General features: G+C 45.5%; 1 protein-coding gene across 1 annotated transcript in view; it reads left to right on the plus strand.

The window, feature by feature from the left end:
• Positions 1–9131: 9131 nt before the first annotated feature.
• The window catches only part of ADGB (androglobin), a 138932-nt gene continuing 131890 nt past the window's right edge, over positions 9132–16173 (plus strand). The window contains exon 1 of the mRNA XM_069954785.1: positions 9132–9281. Within this exon, the coding sequence (XP_069810886.1) occupies positions 9208–9281 (74 nt within the window). The 5' untranslated portion in view covers positions 9132–9207. The remainder of the gene's footprint in view (positions 9282–16173) is intronic.

The raw sequence follows: 16173 nt of genomic DNA on the forward strand, positions 1-16173 counted from the left end.
TAGAGAATACAGTGTGGTGTTACAGGTAGAGAATACAGTGTGCTGTGTGGTGTTACAGGTAGAGAATACAGTGTGCTGTGTGGTGTTACAGGTAGAGAATACAGAGTGCTGTGTGGTGTTACAGGTAGAGAATACAGCACACTATGAATGTAGTTTTAAAATTTGGTTAGACAGGTAAACAATGCTATATGCTTTTGCAGAATTTTTTTTTTTTAACCTCTACCTGGAGTTTCCCTTTAAAGAGGTTATCCAGCAAAAATCTCTTTCAAATCAACTGGTTTCATAAAGTTTATATAGATTTGTAATTTTACTTTTATTTAAAAATCTCCAGTCTTCTCATACTTATCAGCTCCTGGATGTCCTGCAGGAAATGTTTTCTTTCCAATCTGGCGCAGTGCTCTCTGCTGCCACCTCTGTCCATGTCAGGAACTGTCCAGAGCAGCAGCAAATCCCCATAGAAAACCTTTCCGGCTCTGGACAGTTCCTGACATGGACAGAGGTGGCAGCAGAGAGTACTGTGTCACACTGGAAACAATATACCACTTCCTGCAGGACATACAGCAGCTGAAGTACTGTAAGACAAGATTTTTAAATACAAGTAAATTTACAAATCGCCGGAGTGCAGCTTTCAAGCCGTATACTTACCTGGCCCGCTTCCCTTCCCTTTCTGTGATGTGCTGTGTGAATGAGAACTCCCTACTCAGCCAGTCATAGTGCTGAGCGCACAAATCCTGTCTATACAGAATATCACAGGAAGCGCTAAAAAGAAAAGGATAGCGGCAGAGAGGCTATTCAGGATTACTAGAGCAGGTTTGGTACTATTAAAAAGCTTTCCTTGCCTATTAAATAACTTCTATTAAAAATTCTCAAGTCTTCCAGTACTTATCAGCTGCTGTATGTCCTACAGGAAGTCATATTCTTTCCAGTCTGGAGAGAACAGGTTTTCTATGGGGATTTGCTCCTGCTCTGGACAGTTCCTGACATGGACAGAGGTGGCAGCAGAGAGCACTGTGTCAGACTGGTAAGAATACACCACTTCCTGCGGGACATACAGCAGCTGATAAGTACTGGAAGAGATTTTTAATAGAAGTAAATGACAAATCTCTGGCACTTTCTAGCACCAGTTGATCTGATAGAATCTTTTTTTTTTTTTTTTTGCTGAGCTACCCGTTTAATGGGACTAATCCCTGTCTTGAGTCATGGCACTATAAGCTGAAAGTCTGTGGAGTGCAAATTGATGGGAGAAAACGTGAATAATTTATTTTAGGTGAGCGCCACAAATACAATGTGAGAAAACTGGGAAGGTCCAAAGACTCTCTGAATGCATTATATGTAGGTTGCTGATTATGGGTAATTTTCTTCTAGAATTGCTTTTGAGCGTTAATTTTTGACACTGCTACGATGACTGACTGCAGCAGCGCCTGTGGGGAATCGAGCGCTTAGCATCTCTGCCTGTTCACAAGGGATGCTGTTTATAAGCAAAAAGCCGCCATTAACAAAGTAGGTGCACAGAATGATTACACCACCAAGGAGAACAGGATTGCCACAAGGAGCCAAATGGAATTCATAATGGAAAATTCTTGAAGGGTTTCAGAGTAGGTTTGATGCAAGTCTGCAACAAATTGCAGTACAGTGGTAGTTAATGGGATTTTACAACATCTTATTCACACATGGAGGAAAAATTCTGCACCAGTACTTAAAGGAGAAAATTTTTTATTAAAGTATTGTTATACAAATCCCCAATATACACTTATTACGGGAAATGCTTATAAAGTGCTTTTTTCCCTGCACTTACTACTGCATCAAGGCTTCACTTCCTGGATAACATGGTGATGTCACTTCCTGGATAACATGATGTCATGTCCTGGATAATATGGTGATGTCACTTCCAGGATCACATGATGTCACGTCCTGGATAATATGGTGATGTCACTTCCTGGATCACAAGATGTCATGTCCTGGATAATATGGTGATGTCACTTCCTGGATAACATGATGTCATGTCCTGGATAATATGGTGATGTCACTTCCAGGATCACATGATGTCACGTCCTGGATAATATGGTGATGTCACTTCCTGGATCACAAGATGTCATGTCCTGGATAATATGGTGATGTCACTTCCTGGATAACATGATGTCACGTCCTGGATAATATGGTGATGTCACTTCCTGGATCACATGATGTCATGTCCTGGATAATATGGTGATGTCTCGACCCGGTTGTGGCTGCTGGAGAGGATGATAGCAGAGGGATGCTCAGTGCCCGGTGTCCCTCAGTGTCCCCCTGCCATCATCCACTCCAGCAGCCTAAACCTCTCTCTTATCAGTTTGAACATGTCCTATGTACGTGCAAGGTGACAAATATTAGCGCATACATTGTAATACGCTTGTTTTAGGCTATGTTCACACAATGTACGAACAACTGCCGTTGTTTAATGCTACCTACGGACAGAATTATTGATCATGATCATAAATTCAGGTTAAAAAAATGTCCGTTCACAGTAAAACGGCTGTTGTTTGTACAGTTTGTGAACATAGCTTAAGGCTATGTTCACACTAGGTATATTTGAGGCTGTATAGCAACCAAACAAGGAGTGGATTGAAAACACAGAAAGGCTCTGTTCACATAATGTTGTAATTGAGTGGATGGCCGCCATTTAATGGCAAATATTTGCTGTTATTTTAAAACTATGGCTGTTATATTGAAATAATGGAAGTTATTTACCGTTGTATGGCGGCCATCCACTCAATAACAACATTATGTGAACAGATCCTTTCTGTGTTTTCAATCCACTCCTGGTTTTGGTTGCTATGAGGACCTGACATGAGGACCAAATACAGCCTCATATATACATAGTGTGAACCCAGCCTCAGGGTATATTCACACGGGCGGGCTCGCAGCGAGATTCTCGCTGCGAGCCCGGCAGGTCCTGGCAGTTCCCATAAACTACATACTTGCTGCGGTCTAAACGACCGCAGCGAGTATGTAATTATACCGCCCTTAACCCCTTCTACTCCCGCCGGCTCCCCCGCTGTAAGCAGCATACATTACCTGTCCTTGCTGCACGGGTCCGGCGTCCTGCTCTCCCGTCCGGCCAATTAGTGTGTTGCCCAGCCGCAGCCACTGATTGGCCAGGCGGGAGAGCAGGACGCCGGACCCGTGCAGCAAGGAGAGGTAATGTATGCTGCTTACAGCGGGGGAGCCGGCGGGAGTAGAAGGGGTTAAGGGCTGTATAATTACATACTCGCTGCGGTCGTTTAGACCGCAGCAAGTATGTAGTTTATGGGAACTGACAGGACCTGCCGGGCTCGCAGCGAGAATCTCGCTGCGAGCCCGCCCGTGTGAATATACCCTGAGGCTGGGTTCACACTACGTATATTTCAGTCAGTATTGTGGTCCTCATATTGCAACCAAAACCAGGAGTGGATTAAAAACACAGAAAGGATCTGTTCACACAATGGTGAAATTGAGTGGATGGCCGCCATATAACAGTAAATAACGGCCATTATTTCAATATAACAGCCGTTGTTCTAAAATACCAGCAAATATTTGCCATTATATGGCGGCCATCCACTCAATTTCACCATTGTGTGAACAGAGCCTTTCTGTGTTTTTAATCCACTCCTGGTTTTGGTTGCAATATGAGGACCACAATACTGACTGAAATATACGTAGTGTGAACCCAGTAAAGGTGTATTCCAGATATATATCGTTTTTCATATGTTTCTGAACTTTCATCAGCAGTAAAAGCCAATGACTGACTGAAGCAAGACAGCCTGCCCAGGAAAGTGAGTATGCATTGTTCTTTATTTTTATAAAACCGTATTAAGAATGTAATTTATCTAGAATGCCCCTTAAAGTGGGTTCTATACATTCAAAAACCTTTGCATAAATTGCTAGTACAAGCCACAAGTAAGAAACCTGGTAATATACAGTGTGCAGGGGAGCGGAGAGAAGCCAAGACAAATCGGTATGGCATGTGCCATTCTAATCTAATCGATAGGTCGTGTACGGAACATCAATGTATCAAATAGGCTGAGCCAGTGTTTTAGGGTCAGTTTACACTGGGGAATCATCGCCAGAATTCTAAGCAGAATCCCCGCCATGGACTCATCAATTCATTAAGGGGAGAGCGGCTATACCGTACATTGTGGCGCTAAGGCAGGCGGAATTCCAAGCGGAGTCCTTAACGTGGATTCTGCTCTGAATTTCGCTGATTCATCAGTGTGAACTGACCCTTAAGCGGCCATGTCTAATTTCTTACTACTACCATAGTTATAATTTACTGAATAGTACTGAAAAAAATTCTTTCAAACAATAAGCAGTACACCTTCCGCTCGCCTCATGGGGAACTGACTGCAGACTAGTGAAAGGAATGTGATACGTGACCCCTCCTGAAGAATAATATAAGATACACCATATGGACATAACTATTAGGCCCCGGCTTCAAAGGGTTGTCCAGCAAAAATCTTTTTCTTTCAAATCAACTGGTGTCAGAAAGCTATATAGATGTGTAATTTACTTCTATTTAAAAATCTGAAGTCTTCCATTACCTATAAGCTGCTGTATGTCCTGCAGGAAGTGGTGTATTCTTTCCAGTCTGACACAGTGCTGCTGCTTTTGACAGTTCCTGACATGGACAGAGGTGGCAGCAGAGAGCACTGTGTCAGACTGGAAATAGTACACCACTTCTTGCAGGACATACAGCAGCTGATAAATATGGGAAGATTTGAGATTTTTAAATAGAAGTAAATTACAAATCTATATAACTTTCTGAAACCAGTTAATTTGAAAGATTTGTCCCGGAGTACCCCTTCAACTTCTACTCGTTCATTGTTCATATCGTTATATGAGTTGTCCCTGCTATACTAGATTCTTCTGTACCCCAATATAAACCCTGCCCTTAATTCCTGCACCCTAACATGTTTTCTACTCTTCCGCTCCTGTAGCTTCCTAACCCCTACCCTGCTATCTATCACCCCATACATCCTAATATACATAGCAGCACAAAATTACCAATGTTGACCTTGCCTTCAGACAGGCTGGAAAGTCGACCTGCCATTGCCCACCCTGCAGCTGCCGGCCACGACCCCATACACTGTTCACCTTCCGATCTGCCAGACATAATCAATGAGCGCTGGATCACTTGCACACCTGTGGATCGGGGATGTTTATGGTGGTAATATAGAGCGGTGTTAACTAGCTTCATTATACTGTATGTTTATAGCTCTGAGCATCCCAGCTCTATGGGCTCCTTTGTTCTTAGCTTTTCCATTTACAAAGAAGCAGATAGACAAGTGATTAATCCAATTTGTAAGCGTTCCCCACTGAATAGGCCCCCCTTGCGTCTAGTGGCGTCACAATGCGTATTATGAGCCACGAACTATAATTTTCAGCTCCTGGGTCCTCAGTAATCTGGCAGAATACAAAGGCCACCCATGTGCGTGTATTCTGCTCTCCGCACATAGACTGCTACATGATGCCGTAATTATTGTCTCTCCGATGTTTACCTCATTGCAAACATGACAAAAATCGCTTCTCTGTGCTGTAAATATAGAGCGACTCTTCCCAACGCGGGAAAGAGAATCCATGTCTTTATGATTAGTTAATATAAGAAACTTTGTAATATATCTTATCAGATGCAATATCTTATCAGACAAAAATGCTTCCGTTATCAAGCATCTTCCCCCTCTCCCTTCCTGCTAAACTGTCATCCACTTTCTTGTTTAGTGGTTATGATTTGTAATCTGATCACTGGGCTAGCTACAAGTCTATGGAAAACAAAGAAGATGGAAAGGGAGTGCAGAGAGTGAGAAAGACAACTTACATAGCAGAAATCTGCAGAAAAATGCCATATACTGTTACACCTTATCCAGAAAAGTCCCCAAGTGTAAGGGTCCTATAAGACAGGCCGATGGCGGCCCGATCAATAATGTAAATGAGCGCTGATCTAGCTTGAGTTTACTGAGCCTATTACACGGCTCGATGACCGTTCACTAAGGGCTGCATGGACATTGTTTGCGATGTCTGTGCAGCCCTTGCCCTAAACTGTTATACATTACCTCTCCACCCTCCTGGTCTTCTCCTGCCTTTGCTTGCTTCCCGACAATGCGGGTGTAGCTTTAAAGCGGTTTCTGAGCTGACAGGCCACTCAGCCAATCACTGGCCAGGACCGCCGCCACCACCAGTGATTGGCTGAGCGGCCAGTCAGCTCCGAGACCGCTTTGAAGCTGCAACCGCAGGAACGGGAAGCAAGCAGAGGACAGGATTTTAGGTCAGGACCTAAAGACACAATCAGTTTCATGGTCTGATTATTGTCTCTATTACACAGATATGACAAACCAGCCTGATTCAGCAGATTATTGGCCCTAATGGGGAAGTGTTGCATTTTGCTATTTACACTGTTTGCCCTTGGAACACTGCCTATAATACTAGATATTTTTTTGTTAGGACACATCATTAGAACTGGTCAAATGTTCCATAAATTTTCATTAAAAAAAATAAATAAAAATTGAAATAAAAATATAAAAATTCATTGCAAATTAGTCTTAACGGAAACAAGGTTGTTTTTCTGTGCGCGACGAAGGAGCAAAAAACAAAAGGATTGTTTTCAAAAAGATCCGTAAGATCAAAAAGTAATTTCAGCCTCGAGTGCAACAAGAAAATCATAAACGATGAAGAAAAGATCAATCAAAGCCGAGATCCACAGAAGAGACATCAATAACAACAGAGTGTAAATGAGCTCCATCACATAACAAAGAGAGGGCCAGGCTGCCAACCAGTCCCGGAAAAAACGCTCAGCCATGAATATGGAAAGTATCGTACTGTATAAACCGGCTGGAAAATGAAGGCGCAAATCAATCAACAAAGACAAATAAAAAAAATCTTGTAACACAGATAAAAAATTGACAGGCGAGTTAGCGGAATACAGGACGAGGCCAAGCGCCATGAGGGAGTCCTGCAGAGAAGTATTCAATGTATCAGCATGGTATGGAATGTCATATGGGGGAGGGGGATATTACATGCAGGAAATGGGATTTTTTTGTACAAATTACGCCACAAAATGGTTTAAATAATATACAAGCAGATATATTAAAGTAGTATTCTGCTAAAAGGGAGAATTAAAAAAAAAACCAAATGTCTGTCAAATCAACTGGTGCCAGAAAGTGCCGGAGATTTCTTATTTACTTCTATTAAAAAAAATCTCCAGTCTTCCAGTACTTATCAGCTGCTGTATGTCCTGCAGAAAGTGGTGTATCCTTTCCAGTCTGACACAGTGCTCTCTGATGCCACCTCTGTCCATGTCAGGAACTGTCCAGAGCGGCAGCAAATCCCCATAGAAAACCTCTCCTGCTCTCCAGACTGGAAAGAATACACCACTTCCTGCAGAGCATACAGCACTGGAAGTACTGGAAGACTGGAAGAAGATTACAAATCTATGGCACCAGTTGATTTTAAAGAAAAAAAAAGAAATTGTTGAACTACTCCTTTAATATGTTGCTGCCCAGGAACAGAGAACAAAGGAAACATCTTATACTTACCTCTCTGCGTTCCCCCAGTGTCCTCCCACCTTATCTTTGGTCCCTGGCTGAAGGATCCCACCTCCACTTCTAAAACGGACTCATCAGACAGTGACAGCCCGCTCAACCAATCACTGACAGGACAGCTCTGCAGTGATTGGCTGAGCAGGCTGTCACTACCAGACGAGTTGGTTTTGGAGGTGGAGGTGGGATTGTTCAGCCAGGGACCAAAGATAACCAAGGAGGGCACTGGGGGAACGCAGAGAGGTAAGCATATATTAAAAGTTAATTCCTGTCCACTGAGATTTTGATGTTTTGCTCACTAAGGCCCAGTTCACACTGAGCACATGGCGGAATTCCGCAGCGGAGCTCTTCCACCCTGCTCAGTGTCCTGCAGTGAGTGAATGGGAGGGCACACCTGCGTCCGTTCCCGACGCTCCTGAGAGCTCTGCCATGGATTTCCGCCGTTTTCGCTCAGTGTGAACTGGGTCTCTATGCCACACTCCACACACATATGACCTGCATGTGTGACAGCGGCCATAAAGTCACATGATTCATCTGAATATAAATATTTTAAGGATCCAATTTTCTCCACATGATGAAATTATCTGCAGATTTGGGTCTATTATACGGGAAGAAACCAGATACTTTCTAGAGCAACATAAAAAGATAATTAATCTCATTTCTAGGTCAGAAAGAGGGACAGAGGGACATGGGTCAAAAGTAGGGACTGTCCCTCCAAAAGAGGGAAAATTGGGACCTATGCTAGTAGTGATACCAGGGATACATACAGGACATGATATATATATGACAAGCCTAGTAGTGATATCAGGGATAAATACAGGACATGATATATATATATATATATATATATATATATATATATATGACAAGCTAGTAGTGATACCAGGGATATAGATAGATAGATATATATGACAGGCCTAGTAGTGATACCAGGGATAAATACAGGACATGATATATATATATATATATATATATATATATATGACAAGCTAGTAGTGATACCAGGGATATAGATAGATAGATAGATATATATGACAGGCCTAGTAGTGATACCAGGGATAAATACAGGACATGATATATATATATATATATATATATATATATATGACAAGCTAGTAGTGATACCAGGGATATAGATAGATAGATAGATAGATATGACAGGCCTAGTAGTGATACCAGGGATATATAATACAGGACATAATATACATACATATATATATATATAACAGGCCTAGTAGTGATACCAGGACATATACCGTATTTATATTCTATATGAGAGAAGCTTCAGGAGCCGCACGTTCTGTTAAGGAAACAGCCTGAGGGCTACTGCGGTAACGGGTCACGTGACATCGGCAGGCCACGTGACCCCCGGGTGTCAGAAGGTCCTTCCACACTATAGTATTCACTATTCAGCAAATATGGGTCTTGGGATGAATGTATGAGGCGCCCAGGGCCGGGACTCTCCATCAGGGGGCGCTGTGCCCGCTTCCCATCCCTGTAGTGTAGTATGGACATGAACACTACTTCTCAGGGCACGCTGTGACGTCACCGGCGAGGTTTCCCTGCGCGCCCCCGCTACAGAACGCGCCGCACTCGTCTCCTAGCAACCAAAGGACGCGCAGTCTCTATACACTTCCTAGCCGAGTCCGGCACCGCCAGCATGTCCTCCAAACAGTCCAAGAAGAAGGAGTCCGGGCACCGGCTGAGCTCGGCCCTGGGGCAGACACCCAGAGAGTGAGTGTGCTGAGGGTGGGCATGCCTCAGTGATAGGGGGCTGGGTGATGAGGGTGGGCATGCCTCAGTGATAGGGGGCTGGTACACGGCTGGGTGATGAGGGTGGGCATGCCTCAGTGATAGGGGGCTGGGTGATGAGGGTGGGCATGCCTCAGTGGTAGGCGGCTGGTACACGGCTGGGTGATGAGGGTGGGCATGCCTCAGTGATAGGGGCTGGTACACATCTGGGTGATGAGGGTGGGCATGCCTCAGTGATAGGGGCTGGTACACATCTGGGTGATGAGGGTGGGCATGCCTCAGTGATAGGGGCTGGTACACAGCTGGGTGATGAGGGTGGGCATGCCTCAGTGATAGGGGCTGGTACACAGCTGGGTGATGAGGGTGGGCATGCCTCAGTGATAGGGGTCTGGTACACGGCTGGGTGATGAGGGTGGGCATGCCTCAGTGATAGGCGGCTGGTACACGGCTGGGTGATGAGGGTGGCCATGCCTCAGTGATAGGGGGCTGGTACACGGCTGGGTGATGAGGGTGGGCATGCCTCAGTGATAGGGGGCTGGTACACGGCTGGGTGATGAGGGTGGGCATGCCTCAGTGATAGGGGGCTGGTACACGGCTGGGTGATGAGGGTGGGCATGCCTCAGTGATAGGGGGCTGGTAGACGGCTGGGTGATAAGGGTGGACGTGCCTCAGTGATAGGGGGCTGGTACACGGCTGGGTGATGAGGGTGGGCATGCCTCAGTGATGGGGGGCTGGTACATGGCTGGGTGATGAGGGTGGGCATGCCTCAGTGATAGGGGGCTGGTACACAGCTGGGTGATGAGGGTGGGCATGCCTCAGTGATGGGGGGCTGGGACCCTCCTGGGTGATGAGGGTGGGCATGCCTCAGTGATGGGGGGCTGGGACCCTCCTGGGTGATGAGGGTGGGCATGCCTCAGTGATAGGGGGCTGGTACACGGCTGGGTGATGAGGGTGCACATGCCTCAGTGATAGGGGTCTGGTTCAGGCTGGGTGATGAGGGTGGGCATGCCTCAGTGATGGGGGGCTGGTACACGGCTGGGTGATGAGGGTGGGCATGCCTCAGTGATGGGGGGCTGGTACACGGCTGGGTGATGAGGGTGGACGTGCCTCAGTGATAGGGGGTTGGTACCCAGCTGGGTGATGAGGGTGGGCATGCCTCAGTGATGGGGGGCTGGTACATGGCTGTGTGATGAGGGTGGGCATGCCTCAGCGATAGGGGGTTGGTACCCAGCTGGGTGATGAGGGTGGGCATGCCTCAGTGATAGGGGGTTGGTACACGGCTGGGTGATGAGGGTGGGCATGCCTCAGTGATAGGGGGTTGGTACCCATCTGGGTGATGAGGGTGGGCATGCCTCAGTAATAGGGGGCTGGTACATGGCTGGGTGGTGAGGGTGGGCATGCCTCAGTGATGGGGGCTGGTACACGGTTGGGTGATCCCTGGTACTGCCCCTCCTCCGTCCAGTGTGTGTGGGGGATCCATGATATGTGACTGTGTATCTGTACATCAGTCTATAGGCTGATATGTGGCGGTATGATGTGATGTGGTGGAACTGTATCAGTACAATATGACAGTATGATGTGATGTGGCGGTACTATGCTGGTAAGCGGTATACCATAGTGTAAGCCCATCGGTAACCATGTACGTGTCCTGTCATGGGGCAGTATGTGACGGTATGATGTGATGTGGCGGCACTGTATCAGTACAATATGGTGGTATGTGGCGGCACTGTATATACCGATGTGATGGTAAATGGTACTGCACTGGGGGATATTCATCTATGTTACAGTATATTGTGTATAGTATCAGTACCATATGGTGGTATGTGGCTCTAGTATATATATATATATATATATATATATATATATATATATAAATGATGTGATGTGGCAGCACTGTATCAGTACAATATGGTGGTATGTGGCTCCACTATATATACCGATGAGGATATACAATAGCTGTATATGGTACTACTGTATATACCGAAGATGATATGGTGGTATATGGTAGAACAGTCATCTACTGTACGTTACAGTATATTGTGGAAAGTATCACTACCATAAAGTGGTTTGCAGCTCTACTGTATATACTGATGATGATATAGCGGTATATGGTACTACGTGGGGGGACATTCGTCTATGTTACAGTATATTGTGCAAAGTATCAGTACAATATGGTGGTATGTGGCTTCACTATATATACTGATTATGATATACAAGAGCTGTATATGGTACTACTGTATATACCGATGATGATATAGCGGTATATGGTACTACGTGGGGGACATTCTTCTATGTTACAGTAAATTTCGCAAAGTATCCGTACAATATAGTGGTATGTGGTTCTAGTGTGTATATATATATATATTCATCTATGTTAAAGTATATTGTGGAAAGTATCAGTACCATATGGTGGTATGTGGCTCTATTTATATACTGATGATGATAAGGCAGTATATTGTACTAGGCAGGGGGACATTCATCTGTGTTAAAGTATGCTGTGCAAATTATCAGTACGATATGGTAGTATTATGGTGTAAAAGACTCCACTGTGTATAACAATATACCACATATGGTGTTATGGTTTATGGTACTACTTAGGGGGAGCCTTCATCTATGTTATACTGTGCTGTGTTATAGGGGTTGTACAGCGAAACTGTTTTTCTTTCAAATCCACAGGTGTCAGAAAGTTATACAGATTTGTAACTTACTTCTATTGAAAAATCTCCAGTCTTCCAGTACTTATCAGCTGCTGTATGTCCTGCAGAAAGTGGTGTATTCTCTTCAGTCTGACACATTGCTCTCTGCTGCCACCTCTGTCCATGTCAGGAACTGTCCAGAGCAGCAGAGGTTTTCTATGGTGATGGCCCTCAATCTCTACCAATAGCCTCATGACGTCAGCGAATATCAGCCACATTGCGCGGCTGTGTGGTGGGTGTCGCCTGGGTCACTGATCAGGGGATTCACTGCCAATCAGCTCCGCTCTATATTTGGAGCACAGCAATCCCTGGTGGTGAATTATGTTATTACACATATGACACACTTCATGATCAGTGCTGGAGAAACCCAAGAAGAGACTTTGTGTAGGGCTTGTCATTGATATTAAAGAGGAACTCTGGACAGGAGGCATTTTTTTAGTATTGGCGGGGAGGGGGTGGATGAAGACAATGATGTGTACTTACCTCCCTGGCTCCAGTGCTGGGGCCGGACGCTACGAAAAACAGATACAACCGGCAGTAGAACGGCTTAAAATTGTTAGTAAATGAAGCCCCGGGTGTCAGATGCAATTCACTTTCTAAAGTGCTGACACTGCTAGCATACACATGGTACCTCCCATATATCTGTATGTCCCTCCAGAAGTTCTATGGACACCCTTGGGTGAAATAGTACACCCTCTCATTACAGCCTTCCCGCTTCTGCCTGTATTCTCCTAGGTATGGAGTCCTGTGGCTAGGCACAGCTGTCCTGCAGTTCAGTGCGCTCCTATCACTGGACTTCAATGGGGAACAGGTTAGATTCTCCCTATTGTACACGGGGTGCTGAGGATGAAGGTATGTATCTTACCTTAATTCTCTGCACCATTCCCATGCTCATAGGTGAAGCCAGTAATCGGTTAGGAGCACTGGGGCCCCCAACTGGCCCCTCCTTTGACCATCATTGGGGGAGGGGGCGCCCGGGGTTTAATCGGGGGCTATGGACCCTGGCCAGCCCACCCCCTCCAATGATTATCAATGGAGAGGGCTGGATCGGTGCTCGGTGTGGTTGTAGCCCCACTGCCAGTGCTCCTAGGCTTACCGGGCACAACTAACAGCATAGGAATGGTACTGAGGATGAAGGTAATAGACATACCTTTATCCTCACAATAGGGAGCTATCAGCAGGGTAGATTGGTGTAACCTGCCCATGGTTCCCCTTTCAGGTCTTATGTCAACTCATTGCAAATGGTTCACTTTCTGTAATGCATTTTCCTTAATGACTGAGTGTGTAATATATAGTGAGATTAGAGGATGCCCCTGCCCATCTCCTCAGGCTATTTGGATGTGATGTATGACATTGGTGGTGTTTGTACCTCGCTGAGGTTTGGCGTGGGTTGTCCTTGTCTCGTTCTTGTGGGAGCGGGGCTTAGGAGTATGTCATTTTCCCATAAATCGGGACTCATCATTTTATAAAAATAGCCTGTAACGCCGAGGTTTGATGCCTGTAACAAATCATCGGAATGATGCAAATCATTAATCAAAGCTAAAACTTGGCAGCAGTCCCCTGAACTTTCGGCCGTTCTATCCTCACACTTTACATTAACACGGAAGGTGGAAAGTTTCTCTTAGATTTAAATTGAGCTGTTAGGAATTCTGAGGGATATTGATTGTTGGGCGGGCGAATTATTAGAACCGCGCAATGGCGACGTACTTTGCATAAATCAATAGTATAAGAAAACCCTAAGAAACATGGCTTCTTTCTGCAAATATGGGGCTCCTTTCCTGCACCCCTCTCCAACAAAAACAGGAGAGAAAAAAAATCGTACTTACCTGCTGCAGGGTGCTCCCCTCCGGCTTCTCCATCACTCAGCTGGAGCTGCATAGGCTTCTGACGTCATGGCTTCTTTTTTTTTTTTAATATATTTTTATTTAGATTTTCCATTTTCATCACAATCAAATTATAACCGGGCGAATTACCAACATTCGCCTATCGATCTGTTACAGCGGATACCACAGGATTCAAAGCTTAAAATACAACAGCAACACAAAAGGCCCTACAGGGCCAATCTAAGAAAGCACACAAAAATATAACTCCCCTCCCACCCCCCCACCCCCGTGCTCACGTCCAGATGTGTCCCTATCATCCCGTCTGTGCTCATGCTGTTGAGGTCAGACAGGCCTCCACTATCTTACACCCTACACCCTTAAGTTGCCCAGGGTGCCAGCTATATCTTTATGTAAATACCAAGCCGTGTTTTTAAAAACCGTCATAACCTGGACGATTTCCTCTCTTGATAGGAAAGAGCTAATAAAAACAGACCATTTCTTAAAGAAACCTTTAGTCAGTTTATCTTTAGCTCTTGCGATCTCCAGTTGGTCCATGCGCATATAGCGTTTAACTTGGTCTACAACTTCCTCCGGAGTGGGCATTTGAGGTAATAACCATCTTGCCAGTAGGCACCGTTTGGCCACCAGAACAAAAATGTGAGTAAGCAGTGTTATTTTTCCACCCTCTGGAGAAACATGCAGCAGAAGAAAAGAAGGATCCAAGGGGATAGATATGCGAAGTTTGGTCTGCACTAGCTCTTTCAATTTGACCCAAAAATGTCTGGTCAGTGGGCACGTTACTAGGCCATGCAATAGGTCTGTCCTTCCTTTATTACAGTTTGAGCAGGCTTCTAATCGGTCCGGATGTTCCGGTGTCTTAGGAAAAATGAAGCCATATGTAGCATGGTGTATTATCTTAAACTGGGTCTCCCTCCAACTTTCACTCACTACCGCCTTACGAACTGCGGCCCACCCATCCAGGATAGCTTTGGTGAGGTCATCCCTCTGCAACTTAGATTCCCAGTATTTAAAGATTCCCTGAGCAAAATTGTGCGAGGTCTCCCTTCTGAGAGCCCAGTATATATGTGACAAAGAATGTATGGGATTCTCTGACCGCACTAAATCCTCAATAGCATCCGACTGGCTAAGGCTTTTAACGTCCCGTAGGCGCGGGCGCAGAAAGGCCATAAGTTGGTGATATAGGAGAAAATGTCCCTGTCTCACACCATACGTCTCACTCAGTTCACCAAAAGTCGCATATCTATGTTCTGTAGGATGTAATAGCTGTTGCACCGTTACTATTCCCTTGTCTCTCCAGAAAGGGAAAAATTTGCTTAACACCTCTCCCTGAAGTTCGGGATGGGACCACAACGGCATTCGCCTTCCTACTAGAAAAGGCAGCTTAAGACCCTTCAAGACCGCTCTCCAGGCCATTATGCTGTCCCGTAAGAGGACACTCTGTTTGATCTGCTTCGGGAGTGAAGAGAATTTAGTATAGAGGAGTGCTTGGAGTGACCATGGAGCTGCCATAGCGGCTTCCAGCCGCACATTAGAGTACATACCAGTTCCCCTCATCCAGTCAACACTATGGCGTAAGAGGCATCCAAGATTATACCTGCGGATATCTGGGAAGTTTAGGCCTCCTTGGTCCCGAAAGAGCATCAGCTTTTGTAGGGAGATGCGGGGACGCTTCCCATTCCATATAAATTTAATAAAGGCGGAATTCAACCTAGTGATGTCCGTATGTCTCAGCAGGACTGGAATAGTCTGCATAGGGTACAGCATTCTAGAAAATGCCAACATTTTAAGCAGATGACATCGTGCCATAATGGGGAGTGGGAGATTTCTCCATTTGTCTAGGTCTTTGAGGATTGACTGGATGAGGGGGGGGTAGTTCAAAGAGTATATTTGCCCGGGTTGTGGACCAATAACAACCCCCAGGTATCGGATGGATGACCTGGTAACCTTGACTGGGGTGTCAGAGGCTAGGTATGTCCTACCATGGGTATCTTTTGATAGATCCAGCATAGTGCTTTTCTCTATGTTCACCCGGAACCCAGAGCATCGGCCAAAATCAGACAGACACTCGAACACTTCTGTGATGTCTCTTTGAGGATGTTCCAAGAATAGCAAGATATCATCCGCAAAGAGTGCAAGTTTGACAGGGATGCCCCCCACCTTTATGCCCTCTATTCTATGATGGTCCGCCAGGGTGCGTGAGAGGGGTTCCATGGCGAGGTTAAACAACAGGGGGGATAGAGGGCACCCCTGCCTAGTGCCCTTCTCTAGAAAAAATGGCTGGGAAAGGAATCCCGGCGTGCTTATTCTTGCCGAAGGGGATGTATAGAGGACTTT

Source organism: Dendropsophus ebraccatus, chromosome 15 (genome assembly GCF_027789765.1).
Source record: "Dendropsophus ebraccatus isolate aDenEbr1 chromosome 15, aDenEbr1.pat, whole genome shotgun sequence".
NCBI lineage: Eukaryota > Metazoa > Chordata > Amphibia > Anura > Hylidae > Dendropsophus > Dendropsophus ebraccatus.